This window comes from Aythya fuligula, chromosome 15 (assembly GCF_009819795.1).
Source record: "Aythya fuligula isolate bAytFul2 chromosome 15, bAytFul2.pri, whole genome shotgun sequence".
NCBI classification, from domain to species: Eukaryota; Metazoa; Chordata; class Aves; order Anseriformes; family Anatidae; genus Aythya; species Aythya fuligula.
The window spans coordinates 12,785,569-12,805,149 of NC_045573.1; the positions used below are offsets into that span (position 1 = coordinate 12,785,569).

General features: G+C 64.6%; 4 protein-coding genes and 1 non-coding gene across 5 annotated transcripts in view; 2 read left to right on the plus strand and 3 right to left on the minus strand.

Annotated features, from left to right (window-relative positions):
- Positions 1-729: 729 nt before the first annotated feature.
- Positions 730-4,417, minus strand: MCRIP2 (MAPK regulated corepressor interacting protein 2). Its single transcript, XM_032197838.1, has 5 exons — positions 4,327-4,417; positions 4,094-4,172; positions 1,391-1,518; positions 1,213-1,314; positions 730-802 (listed from the first exon to the last, which is right to left on the minus strand). Exons 1-5 carry the CDS (start codon positions 4,376-4,378, stop codon positions 744-746), a joined length of 420 nt encoding a protein of 139 aa, XP_032053729.1. The 5' UTR covers positions 4,379-4,417; the 3' UTR covers positions 730-743.
- A 1,367-nt stretch (positions 4,418-5,784) lies between these two features.
- On the plus strand, positions 5,785-5,855 carry TRNAG-CCC. Its single transcript has one exon. It is a non-coding gene; the product is annotated as a tRNA-Gly (tRNA).
- Positions 5,856-6,162: 307 nt separating this feature from the next.
- Positions 6,163-9,519, plus strand: METTL26 (methyltransferase like 26). The gene is made up of 6 exons (XM_032197681.1): positions 6,163-6,356; positions 7,495-7,657; positions 7,819-7,878; positions 8,303-8,370; positions 8,600-8,678; positions 8,755-9,519. The coding sequence occupies exons 1-6, from the start codon at positions 6,166-6,168 to the stop codon at positions 8,800-8,802; spliced, it is 609 nt and encodes a 202-aa protein (XP_032053572.1). The 5' UTR covers positions 6,163-6,165; the 3' UTR covers positions 8,803-9,519.
- Positions 9,471-12,135, minus strand: WFIKKN1 (WAP, follistatin/kazal, immunoglobulin, kunitz and netrin domain containing 1). Its single transcript, XM_032197680.1, has 2 exons — positions 11,899-12,135; positions 9,471-11,023 (listed from the first exon to the last, which is right to left on the minus strand). Exons 1-2 carry the CDS (start codon positions 12,133-12,135, stop codon positions 9,533-9,535), a joined length of 1,728 nt encoding a protein of 575 aa, XP_032053571.1. The 3' UTR covers positions 9,471-9,532.
- A 3,553-nt stretch (positions 12,136-15,688) lies between these two features.
- RAB40C (RAB40C, member RAS oncogene family) overlaps positions 15,689-19,581 on the minus strand; it is a 31,714-nt gene continuing 27,821 nt past the window's right edge. The window contains exon 6 of the mRNA XM_032197487.1: positions 15,689-18,848. Within this exon, the coding sequence (XP_032053378.1) occupies positions 18,568-18,848 (281 nt within the window). The 3' untranslated portion in view covers positions 15,689-18,567. The remainder of the gene's footprint in view (positions 18,849-19,581) is intronic.

Here is a 19,581-nt window from a genome sequence, read left to right on the forward strand (position 1 = left end):
TGGTGGGCTGTGGGGCCCTGCACTCACTGCTGGGGCTGCAAGCACCCCTCTGGGGGAAGTGTCCCCCGTCCCTTCCCCTGCAGGATGGTGCTGGCCCTCAGCCCTTCTCCCTGCTGCTTTACCCCAATGTGCTGGAGAGACGATGCACAGTGCGGTTCTGACACCCCCCTGCCCCAAAGGTGCCCCCACAGCAGCTTCCCTCGGCCTGTACGGGGTGGAAGAAGCAGGAGGCAGCTCCGAGGAGGGCCTGGAGGAAGCCAGGGGGCTCCCCCAGCTCAGCCTCAGCCGCTCCACCGAGCAAATCCTCCCCAGCCCGCCGCAAGCGCCTCGCCACGGGCAGTTTGAGCGCTTTATTGTCTGGCAGTCCTGCTACAGCCACCTGCTGTCCTCCGGGGGGGAGGCTGCTCCTGCCTGGCCCCAGCACGGCACCGCAGTGTCCCGGGGGGGCTGCCGGAGCCGCAGACGTCTCAGAACTGGCACTTGAGGAATCCCGGCCGGGGCCGCTCGCGGCTCCTCCGCTCTGCGCAGGGAGCAGGCGCGTGGCCGGGCATGGCTGTGGTCCGGTCCCGCCGTCCTCGGTGGGCTGGCAGAGAGGGGTCACGGGGTTGCTGACATCTTGTAAAAAGGTGTTTCTAAATACCACCGAGTCCAGGGTGTGACCAGAGAGGCTCTTAGCTTTTTTTTTTTTTTTAAAAAAAAAAAAAAAGAAGAAAAAAAAACTTTCTTCCCTTTTATGATATGGTTCAGATTTTGGCCAAAAATTGTTTTGCCCACCACTCCTCCAGGTCGATGGGAACAAAGTCTGAAAGAGAGGGGAGAGAGAGAGCATAGGAGAGCAGCTGGAGAAGGCAGCAGAGCACAGCCTGTTCCCACCAGTGTGCATTCCCTGTGTCTGTTTGCCACTGGGAAAAACACCACCGAGATCCCCCCTCCCTGGAGCCCCGTCCCAGGCTGGGGCTATGGGGTCCTTCACTTTTTGGGGCCGTAACCTCCTCGGCTGCTGCAGGACCCCCGGGGTGGCTGCCCAGAGAGCTCACACATGTTGTCCCCTGCCCCTGTGCAGGGGACATGTTGTCCCCTGCCCCTTTGGTGGCTGGAGGAGGCACCGCTCTGAGAGGAGGCAGCAGCAAGGCATCGTGCTGGCTGGGCCTCCAGCAGGGCCTGTGGGACCCCCCCATATCCCCTCTCCACCCCCCCCCAAACCTCACTCACATTTCAGGCTGGGGTCCGGGGTTTTCTCTACGTACTGCACGGGCCCGCGGGCGCTCTCCCCTCTCTGGCTGTCGTCCAGCTGCTGCTCGACCTCCTGCCAGGCTGGGGACAGAGGGCAACGGGTGAGGCCCGGGCCAGCAGCCAGCGCCCCACAGGGCCTCCCCCGAGCCCCCCGCACCTTCGTAGACGAAGCGGACGTTCTCCTCGTGGGCGGCCGTGTAGCACTCCTCAGGCCCCGCGGCGTGCGGCAGCAGCACCTGAGGCCGCTTGCCGTTCACTCTGTTGAAGACGAGCTTCGGGAGCGGGCTGCGGGGGCAAGGCGAGGGTTGAGGAGGAGGAGGAGGAGGAGCCGGTGCTGGACGGGTGCCGCAGGAGCTCGTGGAAGCGATGCACACGCAGCCAGCCCCAGCCTCGAGCCTGGCCTGTAGGGCTGCCCGGGGACAGCAGGGACACGGCCGTGCAGCACGGCAGGGCCACCACGGCTCTGCGCCGTCCCCTCCCCATCGCCCCACAGCATAGAGGGGCAGGACGGACAGACAGACAGACAGGGTGGGCACCCAAGTCCCGAAGGCAGTGCTCAGCGATTCCTTCTCCCCCAGGAAAAAGCCGAAGCAGCTGCTCCAGCCTGGGCCAGAGGGTGCAAGAAGGCTGCGGGTGGCCCCAAGGCAGTGCCCACAGGCAGGTCCCCGGGCCGAGCAGGGACATTTGCTTTTCAGGTTTCGGCTGTGCCCCCGGTGAAGGCAGAAGGGTTGCTGCAGGGTGACAGCACACTCGCTAGGCTGGGGGCACAGGGAAGCAGGCTGGGCCCAAAAGTAACGGGGAAAAGTGTGCCAGGGTGCCCGGGCATGCTGCTCACCCCCCTGCCGTGCAGGGAGGCACACACGGCCCCTCACAGCCATGCAGGGGACACAGGGGGGGACACACGAGCGTGTGGCACCGGGAACCCGCCAGCTGCTGCAGCTCTGCAAAGCCTGGAGTGCTTCAGGGCAAACACCTCCACCTCACGGCGAGGGGAAACCGAGGCACGGAGGCATTAAATGAGGGTAGTGCACAGCCACGTGCCCGGCCAGGCAGCCACGCAGCCTTGGACTGCAAACCTTGGGAAGCGTTAAACTGATGCAACAGGCGGCAAGGAAAGGTCACCCAGCCCGAGAGGAGCCTGCGGAGGGAGAAGGGCACCACGGGTGGGGGAAAGCCCCAGGGGAACTGTGCCTGCAAGCACCGGAGGGGAGATGACAGCAAAAGCAAGAGCTGCCCCCTCCCGCCCTGGCACACAGGAAATTTGCTGCCAAAGAGGAATTGCTGAAACACAAGGAAAATGGAAGTGAGATGTTGTTTGGGCAGTGGGAAGTGCTCTGAGCACAGGCAAACATCTGAACTCGTGATGCCGAGCTCGCTGGAGCGGCCCTGCTCCTCCTGCTGCAGCAGCGGGGTGCCCGGCTCCAGCAGCACATCCACAGGGCACTCGGGGAACTGGGACAGAGGTCTGGGAACTGGGACCAGAGCGGGCTCCCCGCGACCTGGCACCCCTCCTGCCCAGAGCCGGGCACTCGAACCCATCTGGAAACCCTGCGAAGCCAGCCAGACCCAAACTGAGGACCTGGAGCGAGGCTCGGCAGCGTGCTGCACGCCAAGGTTCAGTATTTGAGCTGCCCTTGAGCAGCTCTGGGGCAGGACACGTTTGCAGCGGTCACGCTTCTCACGGGACAAAGTCTGAAAGGCCCCAGAGCACGTGGGGGGGGGGGGGGGGAGGTGGAACATGGTTTGGAGAGCAGCAGAGCTGGAGCAGGCAGCCCCTGCCCGTGCCCCTGCAGCCTGCGGGAGCTGCCCCAAGGCATGGGGCAGGGGAAGGCTCCCCCAAAGTCACGCAGCCCCAGCCCCAGCCCCACACGCACGCCCCAGGGCACCCAGCACGTTCGAGCACCTGCTGCGGGGAGGGAGCGTGAGCAGGCAGCCTGCCCTGAGGAGGGAGAACGGTTCAGCAGTTAATTTATGAGATGACAGGCAAGAAAGCAAGCTGGAGGTGAAGCTTTTCTTATGCATTTCTTGAAGATGGAGGAAAGGGGAGAAAGCAGCATCGCCTCCTCCCGCTAAAGCCAGCCCCAGGGCTCGCCCCAGCTCCCCAGCCCCACGCCTGCTGCAGCAGCACCCTCCTTCAGGGAGGTTATCTCCCCCCTCCAGCCGCTTAACCCCCTTCCACCAGCTCCTGCTGAGAGCTGGGAGCCCATCCCAAAGGCTTTTTTCCCCTTCCTTGGGGAGGGAAAGGGACAGGTGGCGAGGGCAGGGAGCAGACCCGGGCTGCAGGAGCTGCCTCGCGCAGCCGGCAAACCGCACGGAGCCGGGGGGAGCCCCCTGCTCGCAGAGCCTGGGGGGACCGAGCACAGCCCGGGGGGGCCGAGCACAGCCCGGGGGGGGGGCCGTAACCCACCGCAGCGGGGCCCTGCCGGGCTGCTGGAGGCGCAGCGGGCACCGATTGAGCCCCGCTCCCTGCCCGGCCCTCCCCGCCGCTTGCACAACTCCGCCGGGGCCGGCCGCGGGGGGCTCCCAGCTCCCGGCGGGGGGGACCTCGCGGCCCGGCACCCCCGGGCTTTGAGGGACCGACCTCGCACCTAGCGCGGCCAGGGGGGGCGGCGAAGCTCCGCGCCCCCTCCCCGCGGCGCTCAGCCCCCCGCAGCCCCCCGGGGGGCAGCCCCCAACCGGGACCCCCCTCCCCGGCGCGCTCCGGTCCCCCCCTCACCCTCCACACTCCCTCCCTTGCCGGGGGGCTCCGCGCCCCGTCCCGCTCCCCCCCCCTCCCCTTCCCCGTGGCGTCCCGTCCCGTCCCGGCGCCGCACGGCCGCGGTCACCTTTCCCCAAGGTCACGGCGCTCAGAGGGGCTCACCTGGCGGGGGGCCAGGCACCGGGCTGCAGCCGGCCCCGCGGCTCGCCCACCTTGCTCTCCACCGGCTGCTGTGTCGGACCTGCGGGCGGCAGCGGCCGTCAGAGCCGGGCGGCGAGGAGCCGGGGGGGCACCGGCACCGCCGCTCGGCCGCCCCCCCACCTCTTCCCTCCGCCTCCGCCTTCTCTCTTTGCTCCGTGTCCCCCCCCCCCCTCCACCTCCCCGGTCCCCGCTACCTGTGCGGCGCTGCGTGGCCAGCTTGCTGGGGCCGCGTGTCAGCGTGTACATCCTGCGGCCCCCCCCGACGGCACGGCCCGGCCCGGCCCGGCACGGCCCCGCCGCTCCTGCCGGCCGAGTGCGCTCGGCGCCCCCCCGGGGCCTTTAACCGGGCCCGCCCCCTCCAAGGGGGCGGTTCGCAGAGCGCGGGGCCGTGGTGGGGGGGTGGCCGTGGGAGCTCGGGGCTCGGGGGGGGGGGAGCTGCGAGGTGTCCCCCACGCGATCGCGTCCCTGCGGGGAGCGGGGAGGGGGGCGCGCGTGGGGCGCGTGGGGGCCGTGGGGGCCCCGGGCACGTGGAGGGCGCAGGGCGCACGTGGAGCGCAGGGGCGGGGAGGGCGCAGGAGTCACTCGTGCGACACCCGGGGGACACGCGCGGGACCCCTGGGAGGACACATGGCAGGCGCAGGGGACAAGGAGGAGCGGCTGGGACGCGCAGGGGACACGCAGGGGACAGCGCGAGGTGCCAGGGCACGGCCGAACGCTGCGGCTGGCACCGCGTGTCCTGGGCCACAGAGGTGCCACCACCCCCTGTCCTTCTGCATTTGGGGACAGCGAGGGGCCCTGGGTCTGGGTGAGGGCAGCACCTTGCTCCTGGCACTCTGTGTCCCCAAATCTGCACAGGGCTCGGGGACACCCCTGGGTGCTGCCACCCACTGAGCCCGGAGGTCCCTGAGCTGTGTGAGCAGGAGCAGTGTGCCCCCCAACACTGCACCCCATGGGGCCACCCCACAGCACAGGACGAGGGGCTGGGTGGCTGTGGCCCCATCCTTGTGCCGAGGTGACCTTTGGATGGGGAAGGTGCACGAGGTCTGCGGGCCAGAACGCACGGTGGGAGGCGTGGGGCTGGGGGTGGCCCCCATGTCTGGGTGGTGTCACCTGCCCTGGGCAGTGCTGGGGGCTTTGGGGAGAGGCTGTGGGACAACTCTTGGGGTGGTGAAGATGCCTCAGCCTAGCTCTGGGGCCTGCACAACCCTCCCGTGCTGCTTGTGCAGTGGGGATGAGCAGGGCCGGATCCTGCAGGGTGCTGGGCACCCCTGGGTGGCCCACGGGGGTGCAGCCAGCAGCCCCCCAGAGCTCCCCCAACCCCTCCGGGATACCTCACACAGCAGGCCCTGGTTAACGTGACTGTGACCCTGCAGCCCAGGGGACCTCGGTGTTCCCATCCTGCCTCCCGGGGGGGTCGTGCCTCAGTTTCCCCCACCCGAGACAGCAGCAGATGGCCGAGGACACCTGCGTGCACCGTGTGGCCTCCCCACGCTTCGCCACGCACAGGCCCGGAGCCCCGCAGCACCCCGGGCTTCGGCGGGGGCACCGCGGCCGTCGGGGTCGTTGGGGGCCGTCGGGGGTCGCTGCAGGGGGGGGGGAAAACGGGGCCGGGAGAGACTCAAAAGGGACCGGGCTGGGTTTTGTAACCAGCGGCGCCGCTGGTGTAGTGGTATCATGCAAGATTCCCATTCTTGCGACCCGGGTTCGATTCCCGGGCGGCGCAGAATCTTTTTTTTCTTATCTTTTATTTTTCTTAAATCTCTACGAGATTCCCTTTTCACCTTTTAAGGTAAAACCTCGGCCTTTTTTTTTGCCACGTCCCGGGGCCGGGACGGCGGCGAGGGCGGCTGTCGGATTTTTTTTTTTATTTTTTATTTTTTATTTTTTTTGGGGGGGGTGGAGGAGGAAGGAGGGTGGCAGCAGCGGGGCGGGCTGGGAGCTGTAGTCCTGTGCCCTGCGACTACACTCCCCAGCGTGCCGTGCCGTGCCTCCCCGAGCCTCCCCGTGCCACCCCCAGCCCGCCCCGTCCAACCATGCTGGCGCCGGCGGCGGCGGAGCGCAACAAGGGCCCGATCCTGGCGGTGCTGCGGGAGTACGCGGGGCCGGGCCCCGTGCGGGTGCTGGAGGTGGGGGCGGGCGCGGGGCTGCACGCCGCGCACTGCGCCCGGGCGCTGCCGCACGCCCGCTGGCTGCCCTCCGACGTGGAGCCCCGGGCGCTGCGCAGGTGAGAGGAGAGGGGCCGGGGGCGGCGGCTCCGGGCTGCCCGGGGGGGGCCGCAGCGGGAACCGAGCTGGGGCTGAACCCCCCCCCCCCGGGGTCTCCGGCTGGCAGCGTTTGCTTCTGGGTGGCTCCCGGGGGGGACCCGTGCGACGGCGAGGGGATGCGGGGGGATGCGAGGGGCACCGCGCCCCGCTGCCCACCGGCACTGCCGGGAACCCCGACGGAGCCGCCAGCCCCCCGAGGAGCCACCAGAGCCCCCGACGAAGCCCCCAGCCCCCCTCTACGAGCCCCCAGCCCCCCGAGGAGCTGCCAGCCCCCGGTTGTTCGCACTGCGGGGCTGCGTGCGGGGGCCCCGCCGCACCCAGATGCCCATTCCAGGCATTGCAGCGCCGCACGGGATCGGTTTTCCATCGAGGAAACCAAAATAAACGCGGGCTCTTAAAAGGAGAGGAATTCCCCAACAGCAAATCACTCCCTTCCAGCGGCCTGCTGCAGAGGGGCAGAAATAGCCCCCGGGGCCGGGGGGCTCAGCCCGCATCCTTCCACCCGTCCCCTCGTTGGGAGCAGCCCCGAGCACTCGCTGCCCTGGTTAAAAATACTCCCCGGGCTGGGGCAGAGGTTCAGCACGGGGCCAGACCGCCGTGCGGCACTCACAGCCCTTCTCTGGCCACATCTCCACGTCCAGGCTGATTTTCAGAGCCAGGGTGGAGGGGTTGTGCTGCTTGCCCTGAGCCCTTCGGGGACGGGGCTGGAGGAGGCAGTGCTGGGACCTGGGAGCAGTGTCTAGAGGGTTTCTCTGGGATTTTTCAGTGTGTTCTTAAAGCCAGGTTTGCAGGAGGCTCTCCTCCTCGTGGCTGGGAGCCGTGCCGTGCGTGGTGCTGTGCGGGCTGGGAACCTCCTGCTCTCCAAAGCAGCTCCCTGGCTGTGAGCGGAGGCAAGGCTCATGCAGTGCCCCGTCATCCCGCAGCCCCTGAAACACCAGAGCCAAGCTGGTGCCCCCCTCCTCTGCTGGGTTGCGAGCACAGCCTTATTACGAGACATCAGAGACTCCACCTGGGAGACGCTGCCGGCAGCCGGGGCGGGTGGGCTTCGGGTGCTGCTGCGGGGCGGCACTGGGGCTGACGGGGGGGTTGTGCCCGCAGCATCGCTGCCTACGCAGAGGCCATGCAGGTGCCCAACATGCTGCCGCCCATCTACCTGGACGTCTCGCAGGGCTGGGAGACCTGGGGGGGCACCCAGCCCGCCACCCTCGACCTCGTCGTCAGCATCAACATGATGCACATCTCGGAGCTGCGCTGCACGGAGGTGAGCGGTGCCCGGCACCCCTGGGGGCGTGGGGGGCTCGGGTGCAGCTCCCTGTATTTATTGGGGGGCTCGGGGTGAAGGCTGCAGTGCCCGGGGTTGGGAAATCAGCTGTGGGGTGTCCCTGGTGTTCTGACCCAGCCCCTGCTTCTTTCTTTCCCCAGGGGCTGTTCAAGGGGGCCGGGGTGCTGCTGAAGCCCGGAGGCGTGCTCTTCACCTACGGGGTGGGTGCTGCTCCAAGGGCCGGGTGGGAGCACGGCGGTGGGGTGAGGGGTGGCCCTGGGCATGCTGGAGCTCCTGCTGGGGGCAGAGGGGGGGATTCCCTGGGCTGGGAAAAGGGGGGCTCAAGTTAAGGGAGGATCAGTCTTCTGGGGAGTGCTGTGAGCTCTGGATGGGGCTGCTTTGGCCATTCGCCCCCAGCACTTCAGGGGTGCTGTCTGCTGGGTGTAAGCACTCCTGCATCACCCCAAAACACTCTGCAGAGGAGCAGAGCAGAGGCTGGGAGCCCTGCGGTGGGTGACAACATCTGTGGCTCCTTCTAGGGCCGTGTCCCTTCTTGCTTGGCCTTGGGGGGACAGGGACAGGGACTGGGGATTCCAGCAGGGAGCCGTGGCTCGAGCCCACAGCTCCGGCTTTGTGTCCTGGCAGCCGTACGCTGTGGATGGCCAGATCAGTCCCCAGAGCAACGTGGAATTTGACCGCAGCCTGAGGCAGAGGTAGGAGGGGGAAGCCAGGGGCTGGGGGTCCAAGCAGCCTGCCTGGGGCTGCCCCTGCTGCCCGCCCTGCTGGCACTGCCCACCGCGTGCCCACCCTCCGAGTGGGATCCCTCGGGAAAACACCTAAAGCAGGGGCTCCTCGGGGCACCCCTGGGAGATGGGGTCATTTTGGGGGTGAGGGGTCTGCCTGCCCGTCCGCCTGGCTCACCGGTGCCTCCCTTCCCGGCAGCAACCCCGCCTGGGGCCTTCGGGACACGGCGCTGCTGCGGCAGCTGGCTGAGGCCAACGGGATGCGCCTGGAGAGGATGGTAGGTGCTGAGTCCCTGGGGGGGACGGTCCCCGTGACGGTGGCCCCCCCCCCCGACCCCAGCTCTGTGCTTGCAGGTGGACATGCCAGCCAACAACAAGAGCCTCATCTTCCGCAAGCTGTAACCCGCTGCGCCCTGCGGGCATCTCCCAGCACGGCTTCGCAAGGGGCTGGGCACGGCAACGAGGGCGCAGTGCCACGGCTTGCCCCGGCCAGAGGTCTCGGCTCCATCTCCTCTGGCTCCTCCGTGGGACTCCCTGGGTGGCACAACCTGGGAGGGGGCACAGGGGGCAGCTCTCTCCCGGTGCTGGTTTCCATGTCTCCAGGCAGGTGCCGTGCCGAGCTGTGGGACCCCATTCCCCACATGGGACCACGCTGCTGCCCCCAATAAAGTCTGGGGGGGCTGCGCCCCACCAGCAGCTTCCCAAGAGCTCCAGCCCGGCCGCCACGCACTGTCCCTGTTCCAGAGACACATTTGGGGTGGGGGCTCTCCCTCCATCACTGCCCCCCAGCACTGAGGTTGTGGGGCACCAGCCCCTGCCCAGAGCCCTGCAGAGCGCAGCCGCGGAGCAGCACAGAGCTCGAGGGCATCACGCTGCACCCGAGGCTTTGGTGCTGCGGGAAGGTTGTCGTGGGTGGGGGGCCGGGCAGACCCCTCTGCAACCCAGCCCAGTCCTTTATTGCTGCTGCCCAGGCTGGGGGTACATGGGGAGGGCATGCGGACAGATAAATTACAGGGGAGGGAACTACAAAATGGTGATAACTGCTAAATAAATGCGGGCTTGGGCGTGCTGTCCCCCCCCACCAGGGGTCTGCAGCCCTGCAGCCCCCGCGTCTGCGCATCCCGGCTCTCCCCTAGTCCTGGAAGCGGTTGAGGAGGTCGCAGGTTTTCTTCTCCATCAGCTCGTAGATCTTCTTCACCCGCTTGTCGTTGGCTGCCCGGACGTAGCTGCTGGGGTCCAGCGTGGCCATGCCGTCGTGCACCTCGCCCATGATGATGAGCGGCCCGTCCTCGGCCGTCATGTTGGGGCAGGGGCAGCTCCAGTCCATGTCGGTCAAGGTCACCTCCAGATACTTGATGTTGAAGAACTTGAGGCCCATCTTCTCATCCTTGAGGACGTCCTCGAGGGCGAAGCGGGCGATGCCTGAGTCCTGGTCCTCGACGATCTCCATCAGCCGCCCCACGATGGCGAAGTCGCTGCGGCAGAGGCTCAGCACCATCTTGCTCTTGAGGCGGCAGGCCTTGCACTGCAGGCTCTTGGGGAAGGGGCAGACGTCCTCGCAGGTCTCCTTGCTGTCGAAGTTGTTGTTGTTGCCCTCGCAGCCGCCGTAGACGAAGGAGTGGCACTGCTTCAGCAGGTGGTTGTAGGCCCAGCGGGGCTCCCAGTTCTGGCAGGGGCCCTGCACCATGGGCAGCAGGCAGGTGGGCCGGGCGCTGCCCAGGCAGGCGGCGCGGCACTCCTCGTACGTCTCGAAGTGGTTCCTGTTGGCGCCGCAGCCGCCGTAGCGGAAGGTGAGGCAGGAGCCCTGCTTGGCGTCGAAGTGCCAGCGCACCTCCAGGGCCTCGCAGCGGCGCCGGTCGGGCTCCTTCAGGCACTCGGCGCTGGGGAAGGGCTGGGGGCTGCTGGCCCGCGGGGCCCCCCCGGGCTCCCGCTTGAGCACCGAGAGCGGGAAGTCGGCGCGCAGCAGCCCGGCGGCGTTCCTGGCCGTGCAGGTGTAGATGCCGGCATCCTCCTGGCGGGCGTTGTAGATGACCAGCTGCCCGATGTTGGTGACCACCACGTTGCCGTACATCTGGTCGGGCCGCATGATGAAGTTCTCGGCCCGGTCGCTCTGCTTCTCCCAGGTGATGTCGGGCCGCGGGCGGCCGCTCACGTCGCAGCGGAAGCTGACGGTGCCGCCGGCGCGCACGGCCTGGTGGAAGGGGTTGCTGTAGAGGGCGGGGGGCACCGGCACCTCGGGGCCGGCGCCCGGCGTGGGCCGCGCCGTCGTCTCCCGCGGCACGGGGCTGGTGTCGGGCCAGGTGAAGATGTACTTGCAGGGCACGGTGGTGAGGCGCGTGCCGCGGAGGCACGCCTCGGCATCCATGTAGCACTTGTTGTAGTAGGTGAGGCCGTCGGAGGCGCAGGTGAAGTTGGGCTCCTTCTCGCAGCGGTCCTTGCACTTGCAGACGGGCTGCCCGTCCCAGATGTCGCAGTCGGAGCCCTGCTGCGCGCACACGAAGCTCTCGCACGAGGGACCACGGCCCAGCTCCAGCGCCGGCAGGCTGCCGTCGGCGAAGCGGGCGGCCACGCAGCTGCGCAGCCCGCAGACGTTGGTGCAGCACTTCTCGAAGCCCTCGCAGTCCTGGCCGGGAGGGGAAGGGAAGGAGAAGGAGGGGAGAGAGGGGGTCAGCGCCATGCCACAGCTGTGGGGATGCTCCCACTGCTGGAGAACCTTCACCGTTCCTGGGCTCCTCTGGGTGTTGGGTCCGAGTTGGACCTTCCCTGCACAGCTGTGTGCCCGGACCCAGGTTGAACTCAGCCCCCCAGGATGGTGGGGGTGAGGCACAGACAGCCCCCCCCTGCACAGCGATGCCATGCCCTGGGGCAGCGCGGTCACCCGGTGAGGACCTGCCACCGTGGGTGCACTGAGAGGGGACCCGGTGCTGTCCCCCCCCCCCCCCCCATGGGTCGGGGAGCCTGCAAGCTTTGGCTGGCTGAGGGGAGGCAGAACTCATTGCAGTGATGAACTGCGGCGTGCTCAGTCCCCTGGGATGGGCAGCACTGGGCTCCTGGGAAAGCTGAGGGGCTTGGTGGGGGGAGCAGTCGCAGTGCACCCACACCCCTCGTCTCAGCGGCGGCCCCACAACCAGCTGGGAGCATCCTGGGGGTGTATGGGGTAGGGGGGAGGTCTTGGACATGGAGAGTGGCTGGGGGGGACACAGTGGGGCAATAAGCCGTAGCTTTGCCTGCTGCAGGGATTGGGAACAGCCCCTGGGCACCGCTCGTGCAGGGCAGGGTGAAGTTGCAGAGGGGCTGAGCACACAGGGCACTGCGTCCATCGGCTGCAGTCCCCAGCGCTGGGACCAGCCATCCCGACACACCGGGAACCAGCACCCCCTGGGGACACCCCAGCCCCACAAAACCACACGGGTTTTTCCAAGCAGCTGCGTGCAGCCCCAGCAGCACCCAAACCCATCCCATCCGTGCCCGCAGCCCCCATGCAGCCCCCCTGCTCACCTGGTCGGCCTGGCACTCCCGCTCGCAGGTGCTCTGCGCGTCCACCCAGAGGTTGGGGTTCAGCTGGTTGGGGCAGACCCCCAGGTGCCGCATCCTGGCCGGCTGCAGGCTCAGCCCGGCGGCGGCGGCGGCCAGCAAGGGCAGGAGCAGCGCCGCACGCATCGGCTCAGCCCTGCCGAGCTGCCGCCCGCCTGCGCGCACCCGGCGTCCCGGGCGGCCAAAACTCCGGCGAGGCATCTGGCTGCCCTGTGCCCTGCCGCGAGGCTCGGCACAAATCACATTGGATGGAAGGGAAAAAAAAAAAATCAAAAAAAAAATCAAAAAGGAGGCAGGGAGGACAAAGAGGAGGAGGAGATGAGGTCCAAACTGCCGTGGTTTAGCACGCCTGCAGCGTGCTGGCTCTGCAGGGATGCTGCCCGGCACCTCCGTCCATCGCTGAGCCCTCAGGGTGATGGGGACAGCATCGTGCAGTGGTGGCTCAGCCTCGTTGGTGTCCCCGTGCTGCCGGGGGGCTCACTCCATGCCTGGCACCCCGAAGCCGTGGCAGCGGCGGCAGGGCCAGGCTCCCAGCACGGCGGGAGCGGGCAGTGGGGCTGGGGTGCAGCCTGCGTGTGGGGCAGGGGTGGAAGGGGAGGACGGGAAGGTTGTAATCTGAATCCCCTCCCTTCTCACTGATGTTTCTGGGTGTTTGGAATGGAAAAGGCGCTGACCTCAGCCTCTAACCCCGTCTGAGCCGATCGACTGGGCAAACACAGGGGGGAGATCAAAGGCAGAATGCGGAAAGTCTCCAAAGAGAGAGAGTGAAAGGAGGGGAAAAAAATGCCCGGCCCATGGAGCCGAATTCCTGCAGGATGAGAAAACAGCCAGAGCCTGTTGTCTGCCCGCCGCGGCTCGGCCACCCCGGGTCTGCTGGCGGGGAAGCAGCCGCAGCCCCCAGCCCCACGGCACCACCGGCCGGAGATCCAGGCTACGGCAGCCGGGCAGTGGGGCTGGGGGGCTGCAGGGCCATGCTGGGGGCTGCTCTGGGACCCCCACCCCACGTCTGCCTTCTCCTCTGGGCACCTGCGGGCTCCCCCAGCCCCCCGTAAACCCACAGGTTTGTAGCCGGCCCTCCCTCCCTCCCCGTTCCAGCAGCAGCCGGTGATGATCTGCAGCTGGGTTTTTTACGCTCCGTATTTTTCTGCTCCGGGGAGGCAGCTCCTGGCCGTGCCAGACCCCGGCCGGACCCTGTGCCGGGGCTGCAACCCCACCGCTGCCTTGCACAGCACCTCCCGGAGCCGGCCCTAAGCTGGCAGGAGCCGGCCCTTGCTCCCAGCCAGATTCCCTTAATCCCTGCTGGAGACTGACCTGCGGCAGGAAGGGTCTCGGAGCGGCCTGGGGAGCATTAACTCCTGCAGCACTGGGAGAACCCACGACCCGAGCTTTGACCTGGGAGCTGGATGAGCACCAAACCCCTGCCAGGCGCAGGCAGAGCTGGGTGCGCCCCCTCCTTAGCCTTTTTTTAACCCCCAGCCCATCGTAGTGCTGAGGGGTGACAAAACGTGCAAGTCAGCACCAGGTCCAGGCTGTCCCCTGGGCATCACCCCGTCCCCCAGGCGCAGGGGGAGCTGGCATGGCCGCTGTCAGCCCCAAATGTGCCGGCTGCAGGCGCCCAAGGAGGAGCCGTCGCCTCCTGCCCCAGCCTGGGCTCACCCCACACGGCCCCGCTGCAGCAGCTCCCTCCCCGCAGCCCCTGCTGGGTGGTGTGGAGGGGTCAGGATCTGGCCGGGGGCAGACAACTTGGTTGAGTTGGCCTGGGGTGTGCAGGGGGGGTTGTGCCGCCCTGGGACACCAGCGGGGAGGCTGGCGAGAGATTTTGCAAACGGAGAATTGCATCCGAGCAGCCCAAGGGGCAGCACAGCAGCCTGGAGCCCCCTGCACCCCCTGCACACAGCCACAGGGCTCTGTGTGGAGACCCCACACGCCCCCAGCCCCAAATCCCCCTCGTTCCAGCTGAGGTGCAGCCGTGTGGGCATCGCCACCTGGGGACCCTGGGGACAGGATGGGCACCTCCAGCACTCGCCTCCCCCAGTGGCGGTGCTGCTGCTGCTTCAGGACAGGGTCGACAAGGCAATCAACCCTGTCTTGAAGGGTCGATTCTCCTCCCCCAGAACAAGCACGTGATAAACCCTCATCATCTAAAGGCTTTCAGGAATTGTGACTTCATCTTCACAACTCCCCGTGTCTGCACACCAAGGTGCCCCAAAAGCAGGGTCTGTGACACAAGTCCTGAGAGGAGCGGCTGGGGGGGTTTGGGCTGGGGAAGGGGAGGCTCAGGGGAGACCTCATTGCTCTACAACTACCTGAAAGGAAGGGGTGGGGAGCTGGGGGTCGGCCTCTGCTCACAGGTAACCAGTGATAGGACCAGAGGGAATGGCCTCAAGGTCCACCAGGGGAGGTTCATGTTGGAAATGAGGAGACATTTCTGCTCACAAAGAGCAGTCAGGCACTGGGATGAGTTGTTCAGGGAGGTGGTGGAGTCACCGTCCCTGGGGGTGTTCAAGGAAACGTTGGACATGGTGCTTGGGGACATGGCTTAGTGATGACAGTGGTAGGACCGGGTGATCCTGGAGCTGTTTCCCAACCCTGCTGTTCCTATGGCTGTATTACCGTGCCCAGCTCTGCTCCCAGCCCCAGCCACCGCTCAGACAGGCATCGTGCACCAAAGTGGGGATTTTGGGGGGTCATTTCCAAGGTCACAGACTCTGATGGTGGCTTTTGCTCAGCAGCCCCAGCTGAGAGGAGCAGATCATCCCGTGCCACAGCGAGGACGACAGCTCCTGCTCCAGCAACGCGGCCACCGCACCCCAGCACCGAGCAGCCCGGGTAGGGGCAGGGGAGCACTGCCTCGTCCCCACAGCCCCACGGAACAACCCAGGGGGCACAATGGGACCGGCCAGAGCCACAGCATGCTGTGTATGGCATCTCCTTGCCCTGCTGCCCCCGCAGAGCTGGCTCCTGCTGGCGCTTCCCCCACCTGAAGCCACCCACAGCCCTCAGCCAGACCGTGCTGATGAGGAGCAGTCGCTGCCAGAAGCCACCCAGAGAACAAAAAGGGCTCCGTGACTCTTCCCCGGCCAAGCTTTTACCTTAGTTAAGGGTTTTCCAGGCTGCAGACGCTATCTGATTTCCCCCCTTGCCCCCTCCCAGCCCCAGCAATAATTACTTAAGCTGTTAAAACAAGCGTGGCCGGTCTGGTACGAAGTGGAAAATCTGATCCTCGGGAAGTGAGCAGGCAGGGGAAGAGGGAGGTCACGGGGAGGTGGGCTGGGAGCAGAAGAGGATGGGGCGAGGAGGTTTCCTTCCAGCCCCGCAGAAAGCTGCTGGCTCTGGACTCCAGCACCCAGCTCCCAGGGCCATGGGGTGGCTGCACAAACCCACGGGCACCATGGGGAAGGCGCCTTCTTGTAGCACTCAGCCCCTGCCAGGCCGGGCTCTGCTTGCTTAAAGCTACCCAGCCTCAGCCATCGTGTGACAATCGAGCTTTTGATGAGAACAATTTCAGCTTTTGTATGTATGGAGCAGGGCAAAAGACCAGAACCGGCGTCGGGAGTTTAAGATTCCCACCCTCCCCAAAGGGAAGCTGAGATCAGTGTCAGCTCCTGTTGCTGGATGGGGTACACACCAGCATCACAAGCACACCTGCTTTTGCCCAGTTTTGGGCAAAACCACCACTTTTTCTTTTACAGCTCTTCCCAGCCTCCTCCCACACCCCCCAAAAAAACCCTGATACAACTCCTCCACCTCCTGGTTGGCAGTTCAAAACAAAAAAGGCTTTAATTTATATAAAACAAAACCATGTATAATCAGTTGAACAACATTGACTGTACAAAGGAATAAAAAAATAAAAGGACAGTCCAAGAAACAAAAACAAAACACAACCCTCAGGAATGGTACAAGTGTTGGAGAGCAGCTAAAGACTAGTGTTGACATCAGATGCAAGAACCTCTTTTCCTTTTTAAATTAAAAAAAATAATAATAAAATAAATTGCTGAGCAAACATTCCGGGTGAATCTTTCGTTCTCCCTCCAGACAGGATCTCTTGAACTTTACAGGATGAAAAAAAAAAAAAAAAAAAAAAAATCAGCTTTGGGCAAAAGGCGCAGGAGGTGCCGCACGTTATCAAAGCAAAACCAAGCAGAGGTACGTCGAGTTTTTCTACACATGCAGCAGCTTTGTGACTTTGTGAAGGAAACCTTCGTGCCTCTCCGCCTCACGCGCCGCTGCCTGGCTGCCGCGGAGGCGAGAGGCCGCCTGCAGCCCAGCCCCGCGCTGCCCAGGAGATGTTTTCCAGGAGGAGCTGCCTTCTGCAGCGCTGGGGTGCATCACCTGTTGGCCGTATATCCCCAGCCCGCCGGGCTGCTGAGCCAGCGATTGTCTTCTGCTGTGTGTTAAGTGATGGGAAACAGGTGCCAGCCGTCCCAGACAGGTTCCAGAAATCCCCCGGACTCCGTGCCGAAATCGGCTGCAGCTTTGCTCCTGAGCCAAATCACCACTACAAAGGATTCTTCTCCCCCCCTCTGCCCGGGGTTTAATTCTCTCCCCGCTCATTTGAGCTGGGCAATAAAGCACACCAGGGACAAGCCAAGAAACCCACCCCAGCGCTGGGTTTTGTTCCGCAGAGCGGGGAGGGGGAAGGCTCCTTCCTCGCCCAGGGCAGGGGGCTGCCCGCCCGCCTGCTGCTTGCACCAAGGGGGTCGTCAGCCTCGCAGAAACTGCTGCGGCTTCATCCTGCCCGTGCAAGGCGACGGGGAGCTTTGGGAGGAGAGGAGAGGAGAGGAGCACGCCGAGGCCCCGAGGAGTTGCTGACAACAGGAGGAAGATGGCAGCACTGCACCGCCGCTCTCCTCCGCGGAGACAAGGAGCAGTTCACTTTCTGCCGCGGTGCTCGCAATCCACACGTCCTGGCTGGCTGCAGGGACCTGTCAGCACAGCTCAGTACCGCTGCCAGGCCCTGCTCTTCTTCTGTAGTAAGGTCTAGGCGTGAGTTTTCAGTTTCCAGGTGAATTTCCATCACAAACCAATACACTGCCACGGGACTGCGCCAGGGATGCACATGCCTTTGTTTGACAGATCTTCTCCTGCCCCAGGCGCGTATCTCAGGCTCTCGCCACCGAGCCTGCACGTCCTCTAAAACCCAGGAGCAGTCCCACAGGACAAAGCAGTCGGCTTTCCTGATCTCTGCCGTGGCCACGAGCCCAGCACGCTCACCACGGCGGGACGTGGAGGCCGGTGACTGCTGCCTGCTGCGCAAGCGGCGCCCAGCGTCCACCCCCAGCCACAGCCCCACTGCTGCTCCTTCACCTCCAGCGGGACGAGCTGCGTCTGCCCCTGCCCGCTTTCATCCAGGAGGAGCCACAGCAGCACGAGCTCAGGCAGGGCATCTTTGGGAAAGCAAAGCAAAAAAGGCAGGATTCAGGGCCAGTCCCACGGGGTGGCAATGCGAGGATCCAGGAGGTGCACGAGGCGCGTGGTGGAGGCAGGGCTCTGCTGCGCTGCTCCCAGTACAGGACAAGGTTGGCACCTTCCTGCTGCTTTAGGCTCGGGGCTTCCCCCCTCTGCTCCTCAGCCCCTGATCTCCTCACATCTTCTAACGTGCACCTGATCGAGGCGTCGGTCGGTCGCCTGGGTGGGTTCAAACCTCAGAGCTGCCTCTTTGTCCTGCCCGCTGAAAACAAAATCCAGCCCCAGGCCCCTGCTCTGCCCCCGAATTGATTCTAAATCCCACCCTGCCTTCGGCACTCAAATTTTAGGGTACAATCAGAGTAAAGCAGCTTGGGGTACGTAACACGCCCATTGTTCTTTCCTTCTGCATATGTAGTATTTAAAAAACCCAGCATAAATCCTGGCAGCGACTGGAAGTCTCTTAAAGCATTTGTGTATTTTCATCTTAAAATCCTCCATCTTTCCCCTTTTGCTGACACTGGTAAAGTTAATCCCGTGCTTTTATTTACATGGCTGCATAAAATTTTCCCTGACTGCTTCTTAAAAAAAACCTTAAAAAACAAGTGATATATATATATGTATAATATTTACATAAATAAACGAAGAAGGCAAGCAGACTGCTTCCTTCAGCTTGCCAATCGGCCAACTCCTGCCTTTTTTTTTTTTTTTCCCCCTCTTTTCTTTTTGGCAACAGCAGGTTAACATCCTGGTGGAAACGGTCACTAGTCCCCTGTCCCCATTTTCTTTACTACATCCAACAGCCACTATTGCACCAGCAATCTGTTCAGGAGTCCAAGAGTTAAAGTTGCAGCACAGACTCTCCTTGCCTACTCCCTTAAGCCTCTCAATCTGCCATTAAATCCATTTCTCCATCGAAACTGGATGAGCTTTTTCCCCTTCCCCCCTCCCCAACCCGGCAGCTGCTGAATTTTCCACCCCGGGCCGAGAGGCAAAGCCCAAAGCATTCTTGGAGGGTCACTTGGCAGAGTCCTCTCCCCCCCCGGCCGGCACCGCGCTTCACATGCGAGGCCAAACGTGAGCACGTTCCCAACGCTCACACGCGCCGTCAGAGGAGCAGCCGAGGCCCATCCGAAGGGATCCAGTCGAAAAGGGTGAAGTGTGCAAACATCTGTACATCGGTGGGTGGGTGCGGACACGTTCGGAGCTCACGGCGCCTCCGTCCTGCTAAGAGATCTTGCAGTTGTTGCGCGAGCAGTTCTGTGGGGGGCTCTGGGGCGGCCGAATCGACTTGGATCTCTTCAAGCTGTTGCCTTTGCTGCTGCTCCCGCCGCCGCTGCTGGCCAGGGAGTACGACCGGCCGTGCATCATCACCGCGTTCATCCCGTTGGCCATGGAGAAGGATTTCAGGTGACTCTTGATGGTGACGGGCAGCGGCAGCTTGTCGATGAGGTGCACCGGGGTGCAGGAAACTATGGCTCGGCAGCACAGGTCCTGTAGGCTGAACACTGGTGGGAGAAAAAGACCGGACAGTCAAGGCCCAAGAGACCTCAAGGGCTGCCTCCTTCCTGCACCCGTTCTTTACAACGTGCAGTTTTTGCTTAGAAGGGGAGAAGAGCTAATAGTGACTGCAGGGGAGCCCTGAGCAGAGAGCAGATCAGTCAGGGTAGGTGTGGGGTACGGCTCAGGTAGGCTCTGCCTGCGGAGGCCAGACTTTGCAGCAGGCCAGCTGTAGTGTCAACCCTGGGCTCAGATACTGGGCTGGCTTGTGCCCCTGCCCCACGCCTGGTTTCCCCCAGGGCAGCCTGAAGGGGAGGCCAGGGAAGGAGTTCTCTCTGTTGGCCAGCCTTGACGTAGGACGGGCTCGTTTGGGACCTACTTGGTGAGCAGCAGCCACGAGCTGCCTCTCTGCGGGGTGCTTGCAGCAGCGGGATCCCATCCAGCCAGGACAAGCTTCCCAGAGTCCTCGTAGCTCAGCGTAACCACGTGGATCTGCCTTGGCAAGTCGGCTCGGATGGGATTTCCCAGCAGCCGGCCACAGGAGGGCACACGTTCACCTCCAGCTGGCTGCTGAAGTCTCTCTGCTGCTCCCAGGCAGGCAGCAGTTAGGGGTGCTGCCCTCTGGGAGAGTCTGGCAGGCACTTTGGTGAGTGGGGCCAGCAAGTGGGATCGTCCCTCCCTAGCGAGCAGGATGGCAGGACCCCGACAAAGGCAGGTCATCCCTCGTGGGGTGTTAAACTC